The sequence below is a fragment of the Lipotes vexillifer genome, unplaced genomic scaffold (assembly GCF_000442215.2).
Source record: "Lipotes vexillifer unplaced genomic scaffold, Lipotes_vexillifer_v1.1 scaffold72, whole genome shotgun sequence".
Classification (NCBI taxonomy): Eukaryota; Metazoa; Chordata; class Mammalia; order Artiodactyla; family Lipotidae; genus Lipotes; species Lipotes vexillifer.
In genome coordinates, this window is record NW_006769482.1 from 3,578,463 (window position 1) to 3,602,752 (window position 24,290).

General features: G+C 42.6%; 1 protein-coding gene across 1 annotated transcript; it reads right to left on the reverse strand.

Annotated features, from left to right (window-relative positions):
- Positions 1-3,753: 3,753 nt before the first annotated feature.
- Positions 3,754-15,782, reverse strand: NFIL3 (nuclear factor, interleukin 3 regulated). The gene is made up of 2 exons (XM_007445634.1): positions 15,750-15,782; positions 3,754-5,619 (listed from the first exon to the last, which is right to left on the reverse strand). Exon 2 carries the CDS (start codon positions 5,441-5,443, stop codon positions 4,055-4,057), a length of 1,389 nt encoding a protein of 462 aa, XP_007445696.1. The 5' UTR covers positions 5,444-5,619; positions 15,750-15,782; the 3' UTR covers positions 3,754-4,054.
- Between the last annotated feature and the right edge of the window lie 8,508 nt (positions 15,783-24,290).

The window sequence follows — 24,290 nt, forward strand, 5'->3', positions numbered from 1 at the left end:
CTCTTTGTCACCTATCTCCATTAGTTCTTGAATTTGTTTTTTCCTTACATCCATTAGAATCACTGCAGAAAATGCTGCCAAAGTCTTTAAACTATCTTACCTTCCCATAAGACATCCTAGTTCACGTTTCTAATTCTAAATTGTTTCTTATTTCTGTCTTCGCTGGAATCTTGAGTATAGCATGATTTCACATCCTTGCTAAGTTTTTCTTAAATTTTTCTGGTGCGAGTAGCTCGTGGACACCGCACAATGTCACTCCAGTGGTTGTACTGCTTCCTAAACAAGCCCCAGTTCCCGCCCCTCAAAGCGCGCACACGCACGCGCACACACAAAATCAAATGGGTGCTGCCAATGATTCTCATTTTTGAGAGATAATTTCTAGTTTTCCAAAATGAGTTCAATAGCTACCATTTAAAAAAAAAAAAAAAAAGCATAACTTTTTAGACCTACCCAGATGTTAGCTGTTGTTATTTGGGAATATTTGCCCCTTGAAGATGGAAAAGAGTTATTACACAGCTATGATGCCAGACAAGAGTAGATGCTTACATAGCACTTTCATTGATTTGCAGAGAAAAGGCACTTACAGCTTGGATGCCTCCTTAGTTGCCCCCTTCTTTCCAGCAGGCTAGAGAAACTCTCTAGTCTCATCTCCCTTGATTATATCAGGGGAAAAGCTAAAGTGTCAGACAATACTCGGCTGGGCTGCCTCGTCCTGGTCCCACGGGGCCTGGGTTCTGGCCGCTGCGAGAGTTTTGGGCAAGTTAACCTGTCAGAGTCTCAGTATTCTCCTTTATAAAGTTGGCACAATAATAAAATAAGAAGAATAACGAGATACTGCTGGACACAGGAGGGATGTGCTGTCTGCATTCTACGTGTTGGCCCTGGGACACAGCCTGCCTCTCTGAATCTGCCCCACCACAATCCCTGCTCTGGCTTGCCTCGTCCTGGGCTGGTAGAGGGGAGATTCAGCTATTTCTGCTGCAGCCTCCCCACCAGCCCCACTGCTGACCATTCAGGCTCCCCTCCCTCTGCTTGTGTCCAGTGACTCACACGGGCCTCTCTGTTTTCCTGGCTGCAGCTTCCTCCCTATCCAAGCCTACCTGATAGCCATCTTTCTGGGAATTCCTACGAAATCATGGTGCTCCAAGGCTTCCACCTCTTACTTTTTTAGTACAGTCATAGATTTATTTGGCTTCAAACACATTTTCTATCATTCTGGGGAACGATGTGAGTGGGAGGGCGAGGCGATAGCATTTCCTCAGTTGACATCGTGAAACAGAAGTGTCACAGTATAATTGGACTTTTTCTTTGGTTCCTAGTGAGTTTGGAATTGCTTATGTCATTCTTTATTTTTAAGGAGTAACATCTTAAACATCATCCAAGCTACCTCTTAGATCCTTGAAATTATAAGACAAAATGACTAAGGAAGAGGGCATCTAAATGTAATATACTCACCACAATAGCTAACATTAGCAATTAATAGGGGAGGTACTACGGCCTCATAGGCAGGGTGCTTTGCTCCTGCACTGCTCTGACAGATGCATAATTCTTCCTGAAACAACTCAAGATTTACCTTTTTTGCTATTATCCACTTGGACCCTTACAGTAAGTACCACACAGTGTAAGGTTTGTCCATTTTCGGGGCAGTTTATCAACAGTTCTGTTAACATTTGCTGCTATTTCATGGCTGCAAAATCTTCCATCTCTGATGGGTTCCTTTGGAATGTTTACTACTGCATCTCTTGGCACATGTGTGCCCAGGAGAGCAGGACAGTTGTCCACGTGTTTGGACACTGTGTTGACACAATCCAGCATTCCACTAGGCACTGATTCACATTAAGCTGGAGGGAACTAAAGCTTTTTCCCCTCCATATGTAGTTATTGTTTTTTGCCAGTTGTGAACTTGGACAGCCTCTTGTTTCGCCACTTCGCATAGGAACCTGACTTTACCCTCTATCCCTATTATAATTCATTGTGTTAGATTCATTCCATCCATTCTAGGCTGTGAAATGCTTTTGGATCTCAACTGTCTCCCATATCTTAGCCCTCTTCTGCTTTATAACATTTGCAAACGAGATGGGTTTCCCTCGGGGCCTCACCCAGTCACTAATAAAAAAGAAAGGCGGCCAAGGGCCAAGACTGGTAACACATTCCTCTGAGTCAGGAGACTTCAGAGAGAAAACTGGTCACTGTGTCCAAAAGGACAAAGTGGATGGCATGTGTGCATGCTCTAGCATTCCCTTTAACTCCAAGGATCGTTTTTTAAAATATAAAAGTGCAGGAAGTTTAAGATATCAAAAATCAGGCTTTTATTCAAACCAGGCAGTCAAAAACGCTGGAGACCCCCAAACTGGGATGTTATAACTGGGCTCTTCTTAGGTGCCACCACAAGATATGGGTGACAGAGTAAGTGTTAAGTCATCCTGCACATGTTTTAAATTTTATTTATTTATTTATTTTTGGCTGCGTTGGGTCTTTGCTGCTGCGCGCGGGCTTTCTCTAGTTGCGGTGCGCGGGCTTCTCATTGTGGTGGCTTCTCTTGTTGCGGAGCACGGGCTCTAGGTGTGTGGGCTTCAGTAGTTGTGGCACGCGGGCTAGAGTAGTTGTGGCACGCGGGCTCTAGAGCGCAGGCTCAGTAGTTGTGGCGCACGGGCTTAGTTGCCACAGCATGTGGGATCTTCCCAGACCAGGGCATGAACCCGTGTCCCCTGCATTGGCAGGTGGATTCTTAACAAATGCGCCACCAGGGAAGCCCCCTGTACACGTTTTATGAAGCCTCCAAGTCCTCCCCCCCTCACTTCTAGAATACAGAAGAGGTCAGTGTGAAAAGAAACAGTTCTGGAGAGGGCTTTGGTGAGAAGAGCTATGGGGAAAGCTGTGCTTGATCAACATCCACCCATTCCTTCCACCCCACCCAGAAGCCAGTCCCACCTTGCAACAGAAGACACACTTGGTCTGTATTTGAGGACACTTACTTCTATGGGGCAACTGAGGATCCTGGACAAATGATCAGTCATGATCATATCATCAGTTTACTTAGAATGATGCTTTCTTCTGGACTTCTATATTACAAAGAGTTTCCAAACTGGAGCTATTATTTATATTCATCTTTAACAAATAGTAAAAAAACAAGTCATTACATAGACTGACTGTGGTGGAATGTGATCACTGATGTGTTCCTTGAAATTCTGGAAACTAAATAAAACAATATTTCACTAGCTTAATTCCCTAGACTTATATTCGAGAACTGTTAAGATTTACAATAACATAAAAATGACTTCATCCTTAGTCTTTTATCCACTCTTTTAATGAACCTCTAAATAATAAACTGGGTCAGTGATTCAACTATCCACATCCATGTGTCATACTTAAAAGAGAGATGACTAAAGAGACAATGATGCTAAACAAGTTGGATTTTTCTACTTAAAAAAAAAAGGATAGAGAAAACGTAACCTTAAAGAAAAATAGATAATGGGGAGTAATTTAGTAAATTACTAGTCTCAAATGCAAGAAAATGCATTCCCCACCCCCTCTTCCCTACTCTCCCTCTTTGGAAGGTTTTCGAACTCATCACAGCCTGGGCCAAATTAGAAAAAGAAATATTATGTGTTGAACTTATGTTTTGGTTTTCCCTTATAGATGGGAGAAAACTCCCCCAAATAAGTAAAATGCAGAATATCTTAATACAGTATCTACTTTTGTAACTTAAATTGCTCTTTCTTTCCCATAAAATTAAGTGCAATGGAGCAGAAGTTCTGTGTTTGTCACCAATCCTTTATTGAAACTGGTAACTTACACACTTTATAATAGAACAACAAAAATAATGTTCAATATATACAGCCTTTGAAATGGACTATTTGACTATACACAAGGCAGAGTGATAACACAGTCTAATCTTCATAATAATTTGTACACAGAAAGACACCCAACAGTCAACATGTGAACATTACAGTGAAATGACATCACAAGTCCAGTGAAAATTCAGCCTAATACAAAATGTACTATCTATTGCAAATGACATCTCTAAATGCCCAGAGCTTTTTCAGTAGTAATTTTACCCAGAGTCCGAAGCAGAGATTTGGTGTGTGGCTATAAGTCTTTTAAGTGAGACCACCTCTGCAGACAAATTGGCTATCCCATGCTTCAAAAACAAATTCTCTGGGTCAGAGACTTTGTAACCATTGTCTTTCACTTCGACCACTCCAGTTTTGTAACTATTCTGAGTTTTGCCATTAAGTTCTTTTTGATGCCAGTGTTCAGATTTGAGAGACCAATCTTGAATGTTAGTCACTTGCACTGAAAAGGGAGTGAGAGAAGAATGTACCAGATTGGGGGCATTATGCTTCTCAAGTTCGAAATGTCTCTTAGACGTCATGTCAACAGGCGAAGAAAGTTTTTGCGTGCCATCAAATTCGTGATCGAAGGCTTCCACTTTTATCTGCATGGCTTTGGCTTTAATCCGAAGCTTGTGCGGCAAGGCAGAGGAGTTCACTTCTGGAACTTTAACCACTGTGGTGTGGACACGCTGAAGTTCGACGGGAGAGTGGATTGGGCCCTTGGGAACCTGCTGCTCATCTTCTCCATCGGATGACTTTCCTACTGCACCTTCATCGGTTTCTGATGTCCTTGGAGAGTTACTGGAGGATCGGTTGACCTGCAGCAGAGGGGGAGAGTGTGAGTAGCCAGGAAAAGAATTCCCCATATAGTTCTGGTAAACGGCCGCTCGGTAAGTGCCCGGGTCATCTCTGGGCTCCCTGGCATAGCTCTCCAGTTCCATCGGCTCTTGCTTGATGACCTGGAACTTGCTTTCTGGGCTTCTGCAGCCACTCTGACCAGGGCCCTCCTGCGAATGTTCTAGCGAAGACACTTCTGAAACATCAGACAGAGAGCTCTGTGGAGAGTGCTTGATGACAGAAATGCAACTGCTGGCCACCATCGAGGGCTCGTGCTCATCCACAAAGGCGCTCACGGTGGATTTGGAAGTCTGGTAGTCTTGAAAATACACAGCTGTAGAATTACTGAGTTTCTGAATCTCCTGGGCATAGGCTGTCGAGCTAATTAAACCAAACTTTAATTTTAGGGAAAGCAGTTCAGCTTTTAAAGTGGCGTTTTCTTCTCCCAGTGCAATGAGTTTGTTCTCCAAAACCAGGTCATTCAGTCGACGCTTCTCCCGAGACCTCTTGGCAGCTTCGTTATTTTTCCGCCTCTTTTCCCAATACATGGCATCTTTCTTCTCGTCGGGAATGAATTCCCGTTTCCTCCGACATGCTGCAGATTTGTTTTTCCCCACACCTCCTTCATTGAGAAGGAGCTCTTCCCCTGTCGTCAAGTCTTCAGAGACTTCGGATAAGGCAGAATTAAGCACCATCATCTTGTCCACGCTGCTACCAGCATCAAGAGATGCCTGCTCCTTCTTGATGCTCTGCATTTTTCTCAGCTGCATCAGAAACAACGTTAACCTATATATGTGGTGCAGGAGAAGAAGTTATTTCCTCCGTAATCTCAAATGCTTTAAAAACTGCGGTTTAAAATCCATCAATATTCTTCTTTTTGTTCTACCGTCCAGGATAAATCTCTTCGGCTTCTCTCACTGAACGGAGTAGGGATCTTCTAGGTCACCTGCAATACATGAAGAGAAACAGTTATCCATTTGGTAAATATTTATTACCAATTATGTACAAGAAAGTACACGAGGCATTGAGGGTCGATATTTCTGCCCTTCAAAGAGTTTACAATCTTGCAAGGAAAATAAGTACCCAAATACCTATACGGTAAAGTTGTAAAGGACAAGTCCACAGTGAGACCTGTGGTCCAGGACAGTGAGAGAAAAAAACACATCTGCCCCAGGGAAAAACAGAGGAAGACTGTGTTTCAGGAGAAAAAATGGTGGGGTGGGGCACGTGGGGATAGGACATTACAGGAAGGAAATGATAGATCGCCTCTGGTTGGTAAGTTTTTAAATAGTACTTGCATCTTGTGGGGCTTCTGAATACTTTTAGATAGCACTTATATCACTGCCAAGCAAACAAGCTCACCTCATAAAAGGAACTTTTCCAAGTAAACCCCTTTAATATCAGTAAACAAATTCTGTAATTACATGGAATCAAATATAAACGGAGCTAAATTTTTATTTCCACAAAAATAAAAATAAAAGCCACACAAACAACTGAGCTGTAGTTGTTTAATCTCTTATGTGGCTGATGTCATGGTCATTCTGCCAAGTGACTCAGCATACCTGAAAAGGACTCTTTTCAATAAAGCCATCTCTTTGGACACATTTGTGCTATGAGGTTAGAAATGTTCTTTTTTTTCTGGTTCCTTCAAATTGATTTATCAAACATTCACTTAAGATTGAAGCATCCACAGTGCTTTTTTTGGTCCTGACAACTCTGTCATAATAGATTTCAATGATAAAGTAGCTTCAGACTAAAATAAACGCTTATTATTCAAAGGGATTTTTTTTTTAAGTACAGTGCCTTCTTGAAACTTAAAATTATTTTAAACGAAGAGAATGTAATTATGGAAAGAATTTCTTTCCATTTTACTAATTAGTTTCAAACAAAATATAAGAACTCAAAAATAGAACCATCAACTAGCTTCCTTTTCCACTGATGACATATTTATAATCTGAACTTGGCCTGACAGGAGATAATAAATCCATATTAAGTTCCAATAACAATCTTCTCGTGGTCATTTTGGATCTGTCTTCCTGGACAGGGCTTCTCTGTCTAATTTTCCAGTAGGTAATACTTTCATAAAGGAGATATGGTAAGACAACTGTTCATTCGGCACTATCTGTATATGGCACTCTTCCTGCCCTATTAAAAAGATTTAATGTTTTTGTTTTAGGTCTCTCTTTCTTGTGCATAGTTTTATAATGACTAATGACGTTTAATTTTATCAGCTGGAAAAGACTGCCAGCTTCCTGTGTCTTTTCCAGAAGGAACAGAAGGAATGATGTAATAATTTCAGGATCATCAAGAATAGGGTTTAATGCCATGTTTCTGTTCATCAAATTGAGCCAATGGAAACAGTGAGTTGCAACTTAGCAAAACTTGTGATTACAAATACCAAGCTTCCGTTTGTTTTTGAAAATATAGCTTTAATGGGAAATGAAGGCAATGAGTCTGCCATAGCAGGCCGTGACGGTGTAGAAAGGCGAGCTTCCTAGTTATCACTTAGTAAACAACCCTGCTTCCTATATTTCCAGTTAGGTTTCTTGTTCTGATATGAAAACCCCTTTTCCTTTAATATACTGAATGGATTCTTCCCTCCTGTCAAGAATTTGTATTCCCTAATTCAGTTAAGTCTTCCCCCCTGAAATCAAATGAATGTTGAAGCAAAGAGTAAAAATTCCAGTTCCAGGAAGATAATTACATTGAACTTTTCCAAGATGCTTTTTAAATCTCCACTGTATCCCCAGATACTACTGTTTTTTAAAACATTATGCAGTTCCTTGCACACTATTATTCTGAGTATTTTCTCCACTTGAGACTCTTTCTCTTCCATGCATTTTTTAATTTGTCCCTTCCTTGGAAAAAAAATTACATTCCTTTTACATTTCACCTCACCTATGAGTTTTTACAGTTACACTTTTGAAATGCCCCACCATTCTGTGTTAGTTACTCTTCCTAAACTTTTCATTCTTTCATCATTTCATATCGTTTCATCATTTCAAACCTACAATGAGTGAGTTGGGACTCTTCAATCTCCTGGTCCAAAGAATCGCGCTGAGTCCAGTGTGAGTGAGGGCGGGCAGGCAGCCCTTGCCACACTGCATAGAGAAAATAACACTACTTCCATTTAACAAAAATATCCCACTTGTCCTAAAATCTCTTAACCCATTTCTCTTATCCCACTTGTCCTAAAATCTCTAACCCATTTCTCCTGGGTGTCTAAGTACTCTATGTCCACTTTGTCATCTCTACAACTTTGTTGGTACATATTCAAAACCTGCAGAAAAATCTCATTTCTTTTCAGTTAATCTTCTTCCTATTTGAATTTCACGATGTGTACTAGAATCTGGTTCTTCCTTCATCTGCACATATTAACTGCCTCTATGATTCCACCAGCAAAGCACCCCATAACGACATTAGGATATTTTCTGTAATATTAGTTATCAAATAACCTTGCAGTGTTGAAAAGAGTTTATCAGCAGTGCGAGATACTGTAGAGAGAGGTGCTGATTTTGTACAATGTGTATCTTCCTACATGTTTGTTTTGTATGTCCAACTAGACTGCAAATTAGTTCAGGGCGCAAATTAATATATTTGTATCCTACCAACAAACTGAACCTATTCGGTGCTCAACATCTCATTGACATTCACTCATTTGCCTTATATAAGAGAGCTTTGTGCCAAAAACACTTTGTTAATACATTCTTTTAAGTCTGATTATTACATAAATCCTAAAAAAGATATCTAACTTAGTAACAGAGAGCTTCTCTTATTCATTACTTGATTTATTCAACACATATGGAGCACCTACTGTTTACCTGGCACTGAGCCAGACTGGGGGCACATAAAGAGTGAAGGAAGAATCAAACTCCTGAGAGTCAAGGGACCCCTTAGTCTTTGGTGGGAGACAGGCTTGTGAATACAGCACTCATCCAGGGGTGTGCTAGGAGCACCGCCAACAAGGGGGGTTGGTGCACATATCACATTGTTTCTAGCCGTACTGCCTTTTTCTTTGTATGGTGATAATAAAAACAATTATAACAGGTGCCATTTACTCAACACTGACTATGCAACAGGCACTGTGAGCCTGGCCTGTCGTTATTTCACTGCCCTCATAATAACCACTTTCAGATGAGAAAACTAAGGCTCAGAAAAGTTAAGCAACTTGCCCAGTGTCACACAGCTAGTTAAGGGGCAGAGCTAAGATTCCAGGACAGCCCTGACCGCAATCCAATTCCTCTAACAGTACCCATTCTTGTACTCCCAGAGGGTTGTTCTGGTGTGTATCCCTGCAATGCATCTCATTTACATACAGTTCCTTTCTGTGTTACTCTCATTTCTGGGTAATATATCCCCACTTACTAAGTGACTTTGGGGGCAGTAAAGCACTATTAGATGCTGCCAGAACTTCTTTAAGACAACAAAGGTACCATCTGGAACTTTTCTCCAGCTTCCACAGAGCTGTATAGCCTGCAAGTATTTAATGAATTGAGAAAACATTCTAAATTTTCATATCTCTGCTAAAATTTTAATCTCCGGGCAAACCTACATGCTAAAATAAATAGAAGGAAAAAAATTATAGCTATTAGCATTGTCACCCATGATTTTTTGGTACACAACCAAAATGTATCCATTTTCAACATGGTGGGAGAGGGCAGTTAAAACACAGAAAGACTGAGTGACTTTCCCAAGACCATGCAGCACTAGAGGGCAGAGATGTTGAGGGCAAAGAATCTATTTGTGCCTTTCAACAATAAATTTAAATTAAAGTGAATGGAAAGGTGGTTTACAATGCCTTCTAAAGACATCAGCTTTTATGCTCAACTAACTAATGACTTTATTTCAGATTCCAGTGTTTTCCCTTATGATTAATTTAACAGTCATTTCACGTCTGCCTCATGTTTTCAGATCACCACTAATGCTGTGTTACATCAGTCACCACTAGTTTCCTTTCTGGTGAGTAACTGACACTAAATGACAATTCTATGATGCTGGGGTGTTCAGCACGATCTGCTTCATTACACGCATTAGATAATATGGGTGCTTCTTAAAAACACAAATAAAAGGAGAAATTTAAGAGCAGGAGTCATCACATTCTAATGACATATTTTCCCACACCTAACTTGGATGTACCATTGCTAATTAATGCTTTTTCATAGTACATCACACTATTTCTACAGGCAGGAGTTATGTTTCATAAACCCAGATTTTAAAGTCTATTTAAGTCAGATGACCTAAATATTGTTTTTAATTAAGATAAATTTGGTTTAGAAAATTCTCTAAAAGAATAAAGCTTTACAACACAAATTCTAGCCCAAATTCCTTTTTGAGGAGGGACCTTATGACTTATGTTTACAATGACAGACCTGTATCTTCTCTGGCCACCAACACATCTCTCAGAGAAATACTGGTGGACAATTCAAACTTGTTACAAAACAAAAAGAGAAAAAACATTTTGTTTCAAGCATCTAAAATCTTACTAATAGCTTAGATGTTAAAATCTACTATGAGAAAAATTCGCTATTATCTCTTTAAAGAGATTGCAAATTGCTTCTATTTTATACTTTGATTTTAACATTCTGTCAATACAAGATGAAATACTCTTTGATGTGCCCAATGATTTGGAAATATTTTGATAGAACTACCTCATTTTCCCTCTACTCTCTGAATGTACTGTTTACACCCTCAGAGGTATAGTATAGATACCATTAAAGAAAAAAATTCTTTTATGTTAACTAGAAACCATCTCTCTACTAAGAGGCAGTTGCTTATTTTTGAGATAAGTGCCATGTTAGTGAAAAAATAAAGTTAATGAATCAATTCACAGCTCTTAACTAGTAATACTAGCAAATGTTAACCTACATTTTCTTCCTGTGGGTAAAATCCATGACATGATTGTTTCAATAAAATGCTTTACTTCTTTTCATGGATGAAAATAAAATCTAGGGGGGAGTGGGGGATGAAAAACTAAGGAAACACTGAAGTTGCATGAGGATTTTCTAATCAGGCTGAAAAAATGCTTTTTAAATTAAGAAAACTATGTTAAACTTCTTTAAGTACCAGTGAATTGCCTCCCATTAATAATATAATTCTGTATCTAGTAACACAGACTATGAAGTGAGAGAGAAATGTATACTTGATCAAGCTATGAACACACACATAAAAAGACTTTCACACTTTGCCAAAATCTATCCTATCATAGCAACAAACTGGCCTACTTTTTCTATTCGGGTACTTCTGTAAATAAATGTGTCAAAACCAGAGCAAGTTTATGATAAATGAAAATATTTCAAGTTTCTTGCCCTTTCATCCTCAACAAAGGACTACTTGAAAATTAGATTTAAACTTAATAAATATGATGACAACACTGCATTTTATTATAGCATTGATATAATTTAAGGGATTGAAATATGAAATAGTATGACCTGACATTCTTTTATAAAAAGAGGCTACTGTTTGTCATCTAACTCTCAATGAAAGTATTCTGAAGACTGCTCAGGGCAAATGCATAGATGCTAACACATCCAAACAACTTCAAGGCTTGAGGGAGGGGAACTGGGAGGATGGGGGTGATGAAATACTAATGCCTTATGAAAAATTCTGCATTCACTTCAAAATGGGGACCATTTGTTTTCTTGAAAGTTTCAAAAAGATAATTTATCAGTCTAGCAACTAATCTGAAATCTTAAGGGACATGGGTAATTATGAAGTTACCCAGTTATAAGAAATTCTGCAACAGGTAAGTAATACCAGACTACATACAACATGGGATAATGATGGGAAAAATGGGGTGCATGCAGAGTTGGCTGAGGAAATGGTATGGTAGGGCAAGGTTTTGAATGTCCCTAATTATACTGAAGAATCATTCCAATTTTCCTCAGCTTGACTTTTTAATTTCTTGTTCACTTTCCTTCCCACTGAGCAGACGATTACAAATGTCATTTATTATGTGCCTCATGAATAGAAGAAATTATTTTAAATGTTTATTTTTAGTGTTTATTTGAAGGCTACTTAACTCCAGCTTTAGATCCCTAGAAAGTTAATTAATAAAAGACACCATGTTCTGATAACTAAAAGGCTTATAAACATCATTCTGCTTCCAATGAAAATGTGTCCTCAAAGCACAGATTATTACGAAAGGCATCTAGTAAATCCCTACTAAACTTTCTTACCATAAAAACAAGCTAGCATACTCTAATTAAAACCATATGAGAAACAGTAATTTTTTAACTACAAGAAAGGTATTTGTAATGAAATTTGAGAGATAATTGGGGGTGGTGGCAATACAAGCTCATTTTGAAACTGGAAAACTCTTATGTAATGTCTGTGATCAAAGGTCAATGTCTTTCGACATTCTTATACAAGTCCAATCTGGATAAAAATCAACTCAAATATAATTTAGAAAAATAACAGGATATCAAACAATGTGTTAACCCTGTGAAATACAGGCATACCTTACAAAAACAAGAAATGAATATTAAAGGAAACTTCAATTACATTGTTTCTGTCATATTTTGAATTGAATCCCAAGTGTGCTCTCATTCCTTAATACAAATTAAAAATAAACAACTTTGAACAGCATCAATGTCATCTGGATTACAATGGAAATAATGAAGTATGTGTGATTTTACTAGGGTAAAAATAAAGCCTTGGCAATATGACTGCACCTTTTCCATTCCACGCTGCAATCACATTCACGTCTCAGAATTGACTCTATGGACCAAAGCAAGGTCAACTAGAAATATCCACTCAGCTGGTGAGTCAGGCACATTGCTCAACATGGGAAAGGGCCTGAACAAAGGGTTTTAATTTTCAGCTTGTTGCATCATAGTGATGTTATAATTGCACTGCGCAAAGATAAGTCTTTAACACAGAAAAGGAAATTGTTTCAAAAACTCCAGTGAGCTTGCACTCACACTCAGGGAAGGGACAGAGACAGAGGGTCACCCCACCCGCCCAATCCCCTTTTCAGGCTCCTGGCCTGGGCTGCTAATCAATTTCTCTTAGCCTCCACTTCCTCATGTCTAAAATGGGGACGATAATAGAACAGTCAACACAGTGCCTGGCACAGGAAGGGTACATATTTAGCAAATATTAGCTCTTCATCTCATTTCTGAAGAATGAGCAGCATCAAGGAAACGATGATGATGATTAGTTCTAGGCCTAATTTTTGCCTCTCGTAATTCGTAGTGAAGCACTGCCCTATGTTGCAAGTGTAAGGGTAAACCAAACGAAATTTACTTCTGTGTTAGTCAAAAGGGCCAACCATCAGCAGTTGGGGCATGTCCTACCGTTTTAACCATACAGGCTGCACACACTCCCTCCCAAAACAGCTCATCTGTGAGGTCTAACAGCCTCTGATCTCAGACTAGAATTTTAGATAGAGAGATTATCCAGGACTAGGAAAGCCATCACAGAGAGGTAAAGGGAACTGAAAAAAGGCAGCTGTTTGGCACTTTTTACACCATTTCTGCAACCATCAACTCACCTCTCCCTGTTCCTTTAAACAGTTCCCCCAAACATTAGCCCAATGACTTGGGTAGTCTGAGGTTCTGCAATCCTGTCAAGAATTCCCTTCAAACTAAAATTACCATCAAACGTAATGGCAAATAGTTTTGAGAAAGAAATTAATCATTATTAGAACAAAAAAGTACAGTATTTCAAGAAAAATCTTTTTTTTAAGATTTTATTTTTGATATGGACCATTTTTAAAGTCTTTATTGAATTTGTTACAATATTGCTTCTGTTTTATGTTTTGGTTTTTTGGCCCCAGGCATGTGGGATCTTAGCTCCCTGGCCAAGGATGGAACCTGCACCCCCTGCATTGGAAGGTGAAGTCTTAACCACTGGACTACCACGGAAGTCCCAAGAAGAATCATTAACTATAGGCTTAGTTCAAACTTTATTCCTTATTGCACAGAGACTTAGGCAGTGAAAAATGAAGGTGAATATCTTTATTAAAAAATATATATGTGTGTATATATATATGTGTGTATATGTATATGTATATATATATATATATATATATATATATATATAGTTCCTGGTCACTTTTACAGGAAGCATTTACTGAGCTCCCCACAACTGCCCAGCTAAACAGGTTTTATTCCCTCAGTTTACCCTGGAGGCCTATGGAAATCAGGGCAGTGCCCAAGATCACAGGAGGGCCTGGGACCCAGCTCTTGTGAGCCCACAGCCTGTGTTCTTTGTTAGCACTTCACTGTTTCCTAACTACTGACTGGCCTGAAACTCAAGAGAGAAACCATTAGGGATGGGGTGTAGGATTTGATCCCACAGAAGCCAACTTTTCAACAAAGCACTGCGCTGATGCCCTTTCAGAGAACATCTGTGACGCTGCCCTGAATTCACTGCGATATATTGCAGGAGCACAGCCTCAGAAGACTTATTGCCAGGATGAAAGTACTATATACTCTTATATAGCAGGACAGCGGCATCCACACAAGTGTTCTGATTTTTTAAAATTCTGAACTCGGGGGATTTGAGTTCTCTCTACTCTAGCCTTTGACCACATAGACTAAAGGTTCAAAAAAAAAAAAATACATCGACTCGACTGGCTACAGTCAAGATGGGGTTCTCCTCGTCACCACCACCAATAGTGGACCTCCCCTCCCCCCAATTTTTGTGGTCTGTTGACATTTGGAGGTTTCCTTAGGTCTTTTTCACTTCACGAAAATCAGAAGCCCTCGGCTCCGACATACAATGAAGCCTGCCTGAACAAAGGTTCCTGCGGTGCTCAGAAGCTCAGCGCTCAAAAAGCAATACGGTAGGCCCCTGGACTGCGGAGCGGCCTCGCCCAGGGTCCCTCCTGTCCCTCCCGCTCTCCTGGCTCCCCTCCCGCCGCTCCGGCTGCCCTTCCGTCCTCCCCCTCCCTCCTCCTGCCCAAGCGAACCCAGAGCGCATCGCACTCTCGGGTCCCGGGCGGTCCCTCGGCGCCCCCCAACGCGCCTCCCCAGGACCCGCCCCCGCCGGGTGGGCGGCGCAGCGGGGCCTTGGCGCCGCCAGGACCCCCGCGCCAGAACAAAGGAATGTGAGGAGGGGGCGAGGAGGAGCAGCACAGGCCGCCCTGCAGCCCCTGTCCAAGCGCCGCCCAAGGGCGCTCCCTGCTGCTAACCGAGGTCCGCGCCCGCCACCCCCACATCGCCCCCAGACCCCAAGGGCCCGCAGGAGGGAGGGGCGGGCCGGGAGGCAAGGGAGCACCCCTGAGGTCGCGATCGGAAGGTGGCGCTACGCGGCCCCCTGCAGGCCCGGGGCTCCCGGCCTGCGCTCCAAAGTAGGTCGGGGTCTGACATTCGGGGCCTGGAGCAATATTAGCTTCTTGGAAAGCGACTTCAATTACTTGTGGTAATAAATTTGTTCCAGAGGTTAATCTCTGTAATACGTCCCCTCCTTCGCCCCTCTTCCACCGAAAAACCGTCCACAACCCTGCTTTTTAGTTATTTTAATAGTACATTAGGGGAAAACAAATCTGACATACACACACCACCATATACATATATTCACATACACACTACGTAAGAGTCCAGGGACAAATTTAAAATCTGGGTACATTATATATTCATATAATCCTCACACGAATAAAACTAGGACATCCACCAAAAAAATACAATCTACTAACCTATATCTGTTTCCCATAAATCATATCTGGTCTGGAGAAAATAAAAATACGATGTGAAACAAATACTGTGACCCCATTATTTACAAAAGGCAAGACCAGAAGATGACATTCGGCCATCCCCTGCTGTTCTCAGGGAACAGCACTTTCCTAAAGTGTCCTTTAAAAAGATAAATGGGAGTCAGCATTCAGCAAGTCACCGGGCTCTGCGAAATGCCTTCCTAAAAATACAATCTTATCAAAGGTCTCCGAAGGCGTGGAGTTAAAACTACAGCAAATGGCCTTGAACTTGTATTTGCTCACAGCCCTGGAGAAAACGCCAGAAATAGCGCTGTGAGGCCACAATTGTTAAAATGTGATAGGGCTAAATTTAGAAGAACGCACATTTCATTTAGGGCAAAAGACACACATTCGGCTGCATGAGCAAACTCAATGCTTACCCAGTTGTCTACTTTCCTGTTTAAAATACCCTTAAAAAAAAAAAAAAAAACTGTTACAGTGACATTTTAAAGGCTGAGATCGTTCTACTTTCTTTGTAGCAAGATTATAAAATCACGTAATTAGCTCCCTCTTCCTGTGCTCACTGCCAGTAAATTCGTCCGTTACATAATACATTTCCAGGAAACTATTATGTGATCTGTCTTGTGTCTGAAAAAGCAATGACAATAAGGTGAGAAAAAGGGCTGATCGAATGGAATGCATTAAAATTAGGAAGGTGGGGAGGTGAACATCACAATGGTTCGTCCCAGGTTTAAAAATAATAGCTCAGAACACCTAAGGGACGAGCTCGGGTAGTATCCAAGATCAGAATACAAACCGAGGAATTCTTCCTTTTATGTTTTGTAGGAGTGTTTAAAAATACATCTTTTTTATTTGGGACGTAGTATACAGGTAAGTAATGATCCAATATCCAACGCGGCGCTAAAATTACCAAATCATTGCACACGTACGCGCACATTCCCACATCAGCCCGTAATCCTTGCCAATTTTCACTGTGGGCAGATTATGCAATGTATGCAAGTACAAATCCCACAACCTCCCCGAGCGCTGGTAAAACACGCTGACGACAAACAGGGTGGAAAACGTCTGTGCAGACTCAGCCCCGGACACAAACAAACGCAGCGCAGGCATTCTCCGAATGCCGTCACCATTCACGCTACCAACGCTCTTTCTCAACGAGAAAATCAAGACTCTTCCCCATTACTCAGCTCCCCTCCTCTCCGCCGCCGCCAGCCCCGCAGAAGGGACGAGAAAGGAAAGAGCGCTGCCCTTCCCCACGAGAACGCTCAGCCTCGGCTCAGCCTCCCCGGCGCTCTTCTCTAACAAAACATCAATTTTCCTGAAATCAGGAGACATTATGCAACAGCAGCGGGGGGAGCGCAAGCCAGCCCGGACTACGTGCCGGAGCGACGGCGCTGCAATCAAAGCAGCCACCTTAAGGTGGCGAGTCCCCCTCCTGACAAGGCAGCAAAAGTTTATGTAATGAATGCCCCGCGCACACTCGCAGCCGCCGGCCAGCTCCGTGCACAGCCGAACCCCGCGCACAGCCTGGCCCGCGCCCCGCGCCAGCCGGCCGCGCGCCCCGGGAGCGGGCGGGGAGCGGGGCACCGGGCCCGGGCCGGCGGTGGGCGGAGCGCTTACCGTGTTCCTGCTCTCAGGGCGGCGAGCTGGGGTGGCGGGGAGAAAGAACGGGGGCCGTGAGCGAAGCCGGTGGCGTTCGGGGATCGGGGTCCGGCTGGGCCTCCGTGGCGGCAGGCGGAGGCGAGGGCGCGGCGCGGGAGACGGGCGGCGCGCCGGGTCCGCGGGCGCCGTGGCCGCGCCGGGAGATGTGTGTTAGTAGGTCAGTTCCGAGCGCGGCGCTACGTCGCCGACCGCCAGCCCGCCGTGACGGGCGGCCCCGGCCCCAATCGCCGAGTCCGCACCCGCCCCCAGCCCGCCTCCAATGGCCGCGGCCAGCGGAGGCAGGCTCTCCGGTGCCCCGCCCTCGCCCCGCCCCCGCCCGCTCCCCCTCCCGGCAGAGCCACCGGCAGCCCGCGTCCTTCCCCGGCCGCGGCCACCGCCGCCGCCCGAGCGCCGGGACGCCCAGCGCCTGGGGCCCCGCGACCCGCTCCAGGGTTGCGCAACGGCAGGCGCGGCCGTCTCGACCGGAGCGAGCATGGGGAGGGGCCCGAGACCCCTGCCTCACCGTCCCGCTCCCCTCACCGCCTCCTTCGCCCTCTCGGTCACCGAGGTGCCTCTCTGAGCCCAGCGACCCTTGCTTACTCGCAGAGGCGCGCGTTTCGTCTCCCCGAGCGCGCAGCCGGCCAAGCTAGCTACCTGTTGCCGACCGAGTGCCGGGCCGAGGGCCGCAGGCTGCTGCGGCCCGGGCGTGGCAGGGACCTCCTCCTTCCCCCTCTCCTCACACTCCGGGAGGACCCCTCCTCCTTGGGGTGGGCGAGAGGGGAGGCGGGGGGCTGGCGAACGGCCAGAAGCCGGGGCGAGCAGCAGAGGAGAGGGGGCCGGGCGGTCGTTCCGAGCCCCGCGGTGCTGCGTAAGCAGAGATTACAAAGCCCGGCGCGTCTCCCCTGAGAGCGCGACTGCCCGGAGAGAGGGGGCGGATGGAGTGGAGAAAGCGCAACGCACGAACACCGCCCCCTCTACTATTAGGACGAAGATGATGGCTGCAAAGTTGTTGCGTAAGACGACTGGCAAACCAAGCTGGCCGAGGTCCATCGGCACCCACCCCACTCGTCCCTCGGCCATGCCGAGTGTGGCTGCCCGGGGTGCGGGGTTCAACCAGCTGGTACGTCCGCTGGCGTTTGCTGCTGGGGTTTGAGACGGCCGCTCAGGATCTCTTTTCTTAATCTCGAAGCTAGGAGCAAGTCTATCATTTCTGCCTCTAACTGGATGCGGTTATCTTCTCCCCCAAATTCCCGGGCTACATAAGAGACCTAAAGAAATGGGAGAAAGGGCACCTCGCGGCGACTTAAGTCATAGAGCTAAAGACTGTAAAGGCACGTGGCACACACATGGTGCATTTATAGATAAAGCGGCAGTGCCTGCCTTTGCTAAGGGAGCCATATTCCTGACAGTGACGCACCGACTTGCCCAAACAGAGAATGTGGCAGGTGCAGAAGGACCTCCTGTCTGCTTGGACTATGCGGGAGCTGGTCTGAATGCCTTCCATGACTTTCCACTTCTTTTTCCTATGATAAAAATACACTTTTTTAAAAAAGAAAAATTTGAACTAAACACCAAAGTAGAGTGAACACCCCCCTCCCCCAGTTACCATCACCGACGTCCATCATCAATAGAAAATATGCTTGCTAATTTGTCTCTTTTCTATCTTCCCCATTCTCATATTACAGAATTATAAGTATCCAAAGACTGATGCTTAAACATGCTTATCACGTATCAGGTTTCTGGAAGGCTTCACATTTCAAACTGTTCTCCAAGGACAATGTTGTGGTTCAGAACACACCCATGTTCACAATTCATCTGGTAAAGTGTAGGTTTATCAACAGGGTTCTGAAAACGTAGACATGCAATATGAGTTTTAGCATCTTTCCCAAATCCACCTTTCCAGATGCTTGCCAATTCAAGAAGCACATCTCTGTATGGCTTTTGAGTCAGTCACCTCTATTAGACATTTATTCCAAAGAGTTGACTCCTTTGATGAAAATGAATCCTGATTTTGGTTTATATTTTCCACTTTTCTCACTTTTACTAATACATTCCCTTTTTTCCAAATCCTCACAATGCCCATTATAGCTTTGAAAATCTCTCTTAGATGAAATTAAAACCATATGCATGTCAGTTACCTTTTCAGGGTTAGAAATGCAGCTAGTTCCTAGAAATCCAGAGCCACCCAGAATATACCCCCCCGAAAGATATTCTCCACATTGTTCTGCTTTTTAAATAATTTCATAGAATTCCAGAGCTGTTGTAGAATGAGTAGTAAATGGCTTTATAGAAAACAACTTAGAAATTCAAGAAAGGTAGGTAACATGCTTGGAGTCACCCCAGTTGGTGATAGTGGAGGAATTCTCTGAACCTGGAAACTGGTTCTTTATGCTGAATTTTGAAACCTGATGCTCCTCTAATTACTTGAGGGGATTCTAGATTGTGCCTCTATCATATTTGTGCATCATTTTAAACTGCCATCTTACTTGGAAATCAGGTGAGGTGTAAAAGACATCTGTGATACCAACTTAGAAAATAACTCTTTAGCTCCTCCTGGTGATTAGGAAACCACCAAACAATACGACGATGGATCTGTCTGCATGACTCAAGAGGTGACGTGTCCAATGTTATATCCTAGAACATTCACAGACTAGGCAAGCACTTGCAGATTAATACGAGTAAATGGAGCATAAAACCTGAAACATAGGAAACAAATTATTCAGGTTGGGGAGGCTTCCAGTAAGACATGAGCATGGGCCTGAGTGTAGAGCAGGGTTGATCCCATGTCCCTGGGAGGAGGAGGAAGAGGGGTCTGGTTGAAGTGATGAAGTCAAAACTTCCTTACCCTCAGCTCTTTTCAGTGCTGCGGGGGAGGAATGAGGGAAGAGAAGGTCAGGACCGTGATGAGAACTGGCAGAAGACAATCAACCACAATCAGCCTTATCTGACTACACTACCAACACACTTTCTGATTAAGCAAATATAACACCAATAACTTGAGAGAGGAATGACTAAGAATGTGGCCTCTCCTTCTTGAGATGGGAAGCACCCTACGACTGCAGATGTTTCAAGGGAGAAAATACCTAAGAGGACATATGTATTCAGAAGTTTTTACCCTGGGCCTCTTCAGGCAGGGGTAGCTGCAAACTGGGATATCTAATGAGGATTCAGTTACGCTGAATGTGAACTGTGGTAGAGAGAGAGAAAATGCCCCATCTAAGGGAGATGGAGTCTGCCCTCAGTCTGTCCTCTGATGGAGGAGTTCGGCAGCAATGCCCCTGGGAAGAGAGGCATTGGAGGCTGAAAGTCAGGCTCCCTACCTAGTGATCCAGGTTGGACAACTCCACCTCATGGGTTCTAGATAGTGGCTTCTGGATTTCTTTGCAAAAAACTTTCCACAACTGAAAGTCCTTTGGTGACCACTGGAGTGCCAGGGGCAGCTTCAGGACCCCTATGTCTATGACCCTTGTCTTTCTACTGCACTGTGGTTTTTGAGGCTCTTCTGTCCTTTTATTAAATTTCATGGACAGAAGGTGAAAAAATTCTAGGAACCCATAGGTTTCATTTATTTATTTATTTATTATATTATTTATTTATTTTTACATCTTTATTGGAGTATAATTGCTTCACAATGGTGTGTTAGTTTCTGCTTTATAACGAAGTGAATCAGCTATACATATACATATATCCCCATATCTCCTCCCTCTTGCGTCTCCCTCCCAGCCTCCCTATCCCACCCCTCTAGGTGGTCACAAAGCACCGAGCTCACCTCCCTGTGCTATGCGGCTGCATCCCACTAGCTATCTATTTTACATTTGGTAGTGTATATATGTCCACGCCACTCTCTCACTTTGTCCCAGCTTACCCTTCCCCATCCGCATGGCCTCCAATCCATGCTCTACATCTGTGTTTTTATTCCTGTCCTGCCCCTAGGTTCTTCAGAACCATTTTTTTAGATTCTATATATGTCTCAGCATACGGTATTTGTTTTTCTCTTTCTGACGTACTTCACTCTGTATGAGTCTCTAGGTCCATCCACCTCACTACACGTAACTCAATTTGGTTTCTTTTTATAGCTGAGTAATATTCCGTTGCATATATGTGCCACATCTTCTTTATCCATTCATCTGTTGATGGACACATAGGTTGCTTCCATGTCTTGGCTACTGTAAACAGAGCTGCAATGAACATTGTGGTACATGACTCTTTTTGAATTATGGTTTTCTCAGGGTATATGCCCAGTAGAGGGATTGCTGGGTCGTATGGTAATTCTATTTTTAGTTTTTTAAGGAACCTCCATACTGTTCTCCATAGTGGCTGTATCAATTTACTTTCCCACCAACAGTGCAAGAGGGTCCCCTTTTCTCCACACCCTCTCCAGCGTTTATTGTTTATAGATTTTTTGATGATGGCTGTTCTGACTGGTGTGAGGTGATTCCTCATTGTATTTTTGATTTGCATTTCTCTAATGATTAGTGCTGTTGAACATCCATTCATGTGTTTGTTGTCAATCTGTATATCTTCTTTGGAGAAATGTCTATTTAGGTGTTCTGCCCATTTTTGGATGGGGTTGTTTGTTTTTTGGATATTGAGCTGCATGAGATGCTTATGAATTTTGGAGATTAATCCTTTGTCAGTTGATTCATTTGCAAATATTTTCTCCCATTCTGAGGGCTTTTTGTCTTGTTTATGTTTTCCTTTGCTGTGCAAAACCTTTTAAGTTTCATTAGGTTCCATTTGTTCATTTTTGTTTTTATTTCCATTTCTCTAGGAGGTGGGTCAAAAAGGATCTTGCTGTGATTTATGTCATAGAGTGTTCTGCCTATGTGTTCCTCTAAGAGTTATATAGTGCCTGGCCTTAAATTTAGGTCTTTAATCCATTTTGAGTCTATTTTTTGTGTGTGGTGTTAGGGAGTGTTCTAATTTCATTCTTTTATGTATAGCTGTCCAGTTTTCCCAGCACCACTTATTGAAGAGGCTGTCTTTTCTCCACTGTATATTCTTGCCTCCTTTATCAAAGATAAGGTGACCATATGTGCGTGGGTTTATCTCTGAGCTTTCTATCCTCTTCCATTGATCTATATTTCTGTTTTTGTGCCAGTACCATACTGTCTTGATTACTGTAGCTTTGTAGTATAGTCTGAAGTCAGGGATCCTGATTCCTCCAGCTCCATTTTTCGTTCTCAAGATTTCTTTGGCTATTTGGGGTCTTTTGTGTTTCCATACAAATTGTGAAATGTTTTGTTCTAGTTCTGTGAAAAATGCCAGTGGTAGTTTGATAGGGATTGCATTGAATCTGTAGATTGCTTTGGGTAGTAGAGTCATTTTCACAATGTTGATTCTTCCAATCCAAGAACATGGCATATCTCTCCATCTATTTGTATCATCTTTAATTTCTTTCATCAGTGTCTTATAGTTTTCTTCATACAGGTCTTTTGTTTCCTTAGGTAGGTTTATTCCTAGGTATTTTATTATTTTTGTTGCAATGGTAAATGGGAGTGTTTCCTTAATTTCTCTTTCAAATCTTTCGTCATCAGTGTATAGGAATGGAAGAGATTTCTGTGCATTAATATTGTATCCTGCTACTTTACCAAATTCATTGATTAGCTCTAGTAGTTTTCTGGTAGTGTCTTTAGGGTTCTGTATGTATAGTACCATACCATCTGCAAAGAGTGACTGTTTTACTTCTTTTCCGATTTGGATTCCTTTTATTTCTTTTTCTTCTCTGATTGCTGTGGCTAGAACTTCCAAAACTATGTTGAATAATAGTGGTGAGAGTGGAAAACTTTGTCTTGTTCCTGATCTTAAAGGAATGGTTTCAGTTTTTCACCATTGAGGACAATGTTGGCTGTGGGTTTGTCTTATATGGCCTTTATTATGTTGAGGAAAGTTCCCTCTATGCCTACTTTCTGCAGGGTTTTTTTCAATCAAAAATGGGTGTTGAATTTTGTCAAAACCTTTTTCTGCGTCTATTGAGATGGTCATATGGTTTTTCTCCTTCAGTTTGTTAATATGGTTTATCACATTGATTGATTTACGTATATGGAAGAATCCTTGGATTCCTGGGATAAATCCCACTTGGTCATGGTGTATGATCCTTTTAATGTGCTGTTGGATTCTGTTTGCTAGTATTTTGTTGAGGATTTTGGCATCTATGTTCATAGTGATATTGGCCTGTAGTTTTCTTCTTTGGTGACATCTTTGTCTGATTTTGGTATCAGGGTGATGGTGGCCTCGTAGAACGAGTTTGGGAGTGTTCCTCCCTCTGCTATATTTTGGAAGAGTTTGAGAAGGATAGGTGTTAGCTCTTCTCTGTTTGAAAGAATTCACCTGTGAAGCTATCTGGTCTTGGGCTTTTGTTTGTTGAAAGATTTTTAATCACAGTCTCATTTACAGTGCTTTTGGGTTTTTTTGTTTTGTTTTGTTTTGTTTGTTAGTTTTTGCGGTACGTGGACCTTTCACTGTTGTGGCCTCTCCCATTGCGGAGCACAGGCTCCAGACAGCAGGCTCAGCGACCATGGCTCATGGGCCCAGCCGCTCCGTGGCATGTGGAATCTTCCCAGACTGGGGCACGAACCCATGTCCCCTGCATCGGCAGGTGGACTCTCAACCACTGCGCCACCAGGGAAGCCCTACAGTGCTTTTGATTGGTCTGTTTATATTTTCTATTTCTTTCTGGTTCAGTGTCACAAGGTTTTGCTTTTCTAAGAATTTGTCCATTTCTTCCAGGTTGTCTGTTTTATTGGCATAGAGTTCCTTGTAGTAATCTCTCATAATCCTTTGTATTTCTGTAGTGTCAGTTGTTACTTCTCCTTTTGAAATTTCTGAGTCTATTGATCTGAGCCTTCTCCCTTTTTTTCTTGATGAGTGGCTAATGGTTTATTAATTTTGTTTGTCTTCTCAAAGATCCAGTTTTTAGTCTTATTGATCTTTGTTATTGTTTCCAACATTTCTTTTCCATTTATTTCTGCTCTGATCTTTATGATTTCTTTCCTTCTGCTAACTTTGGGGGTTTTTTTGTTCTTTCTCTAATTGCTTTACGTGTTAGGTTAGGTTGTTTATTTGAAATGTTTCTTGTTTCTTGAGGTAGGATTGTGTTGCTATAACCTTCCCTCTTATAATTGCTTTTGCTGCATCCCATAGGTTTTGGCTCGTTGTGTTTTCACTGTCATTTGTTTCTAAGTATTTTTGACTTCCTCTTTGATTTATTCAGTGATCTCTTGGTTATTTGGTAGTGTATTGTTTAGCCTCCATGTGTTTGTATTTTTTACAGATCTTTTCCTGTAATTGATATCTAGTCCCATAGCATTGTGGTCAGA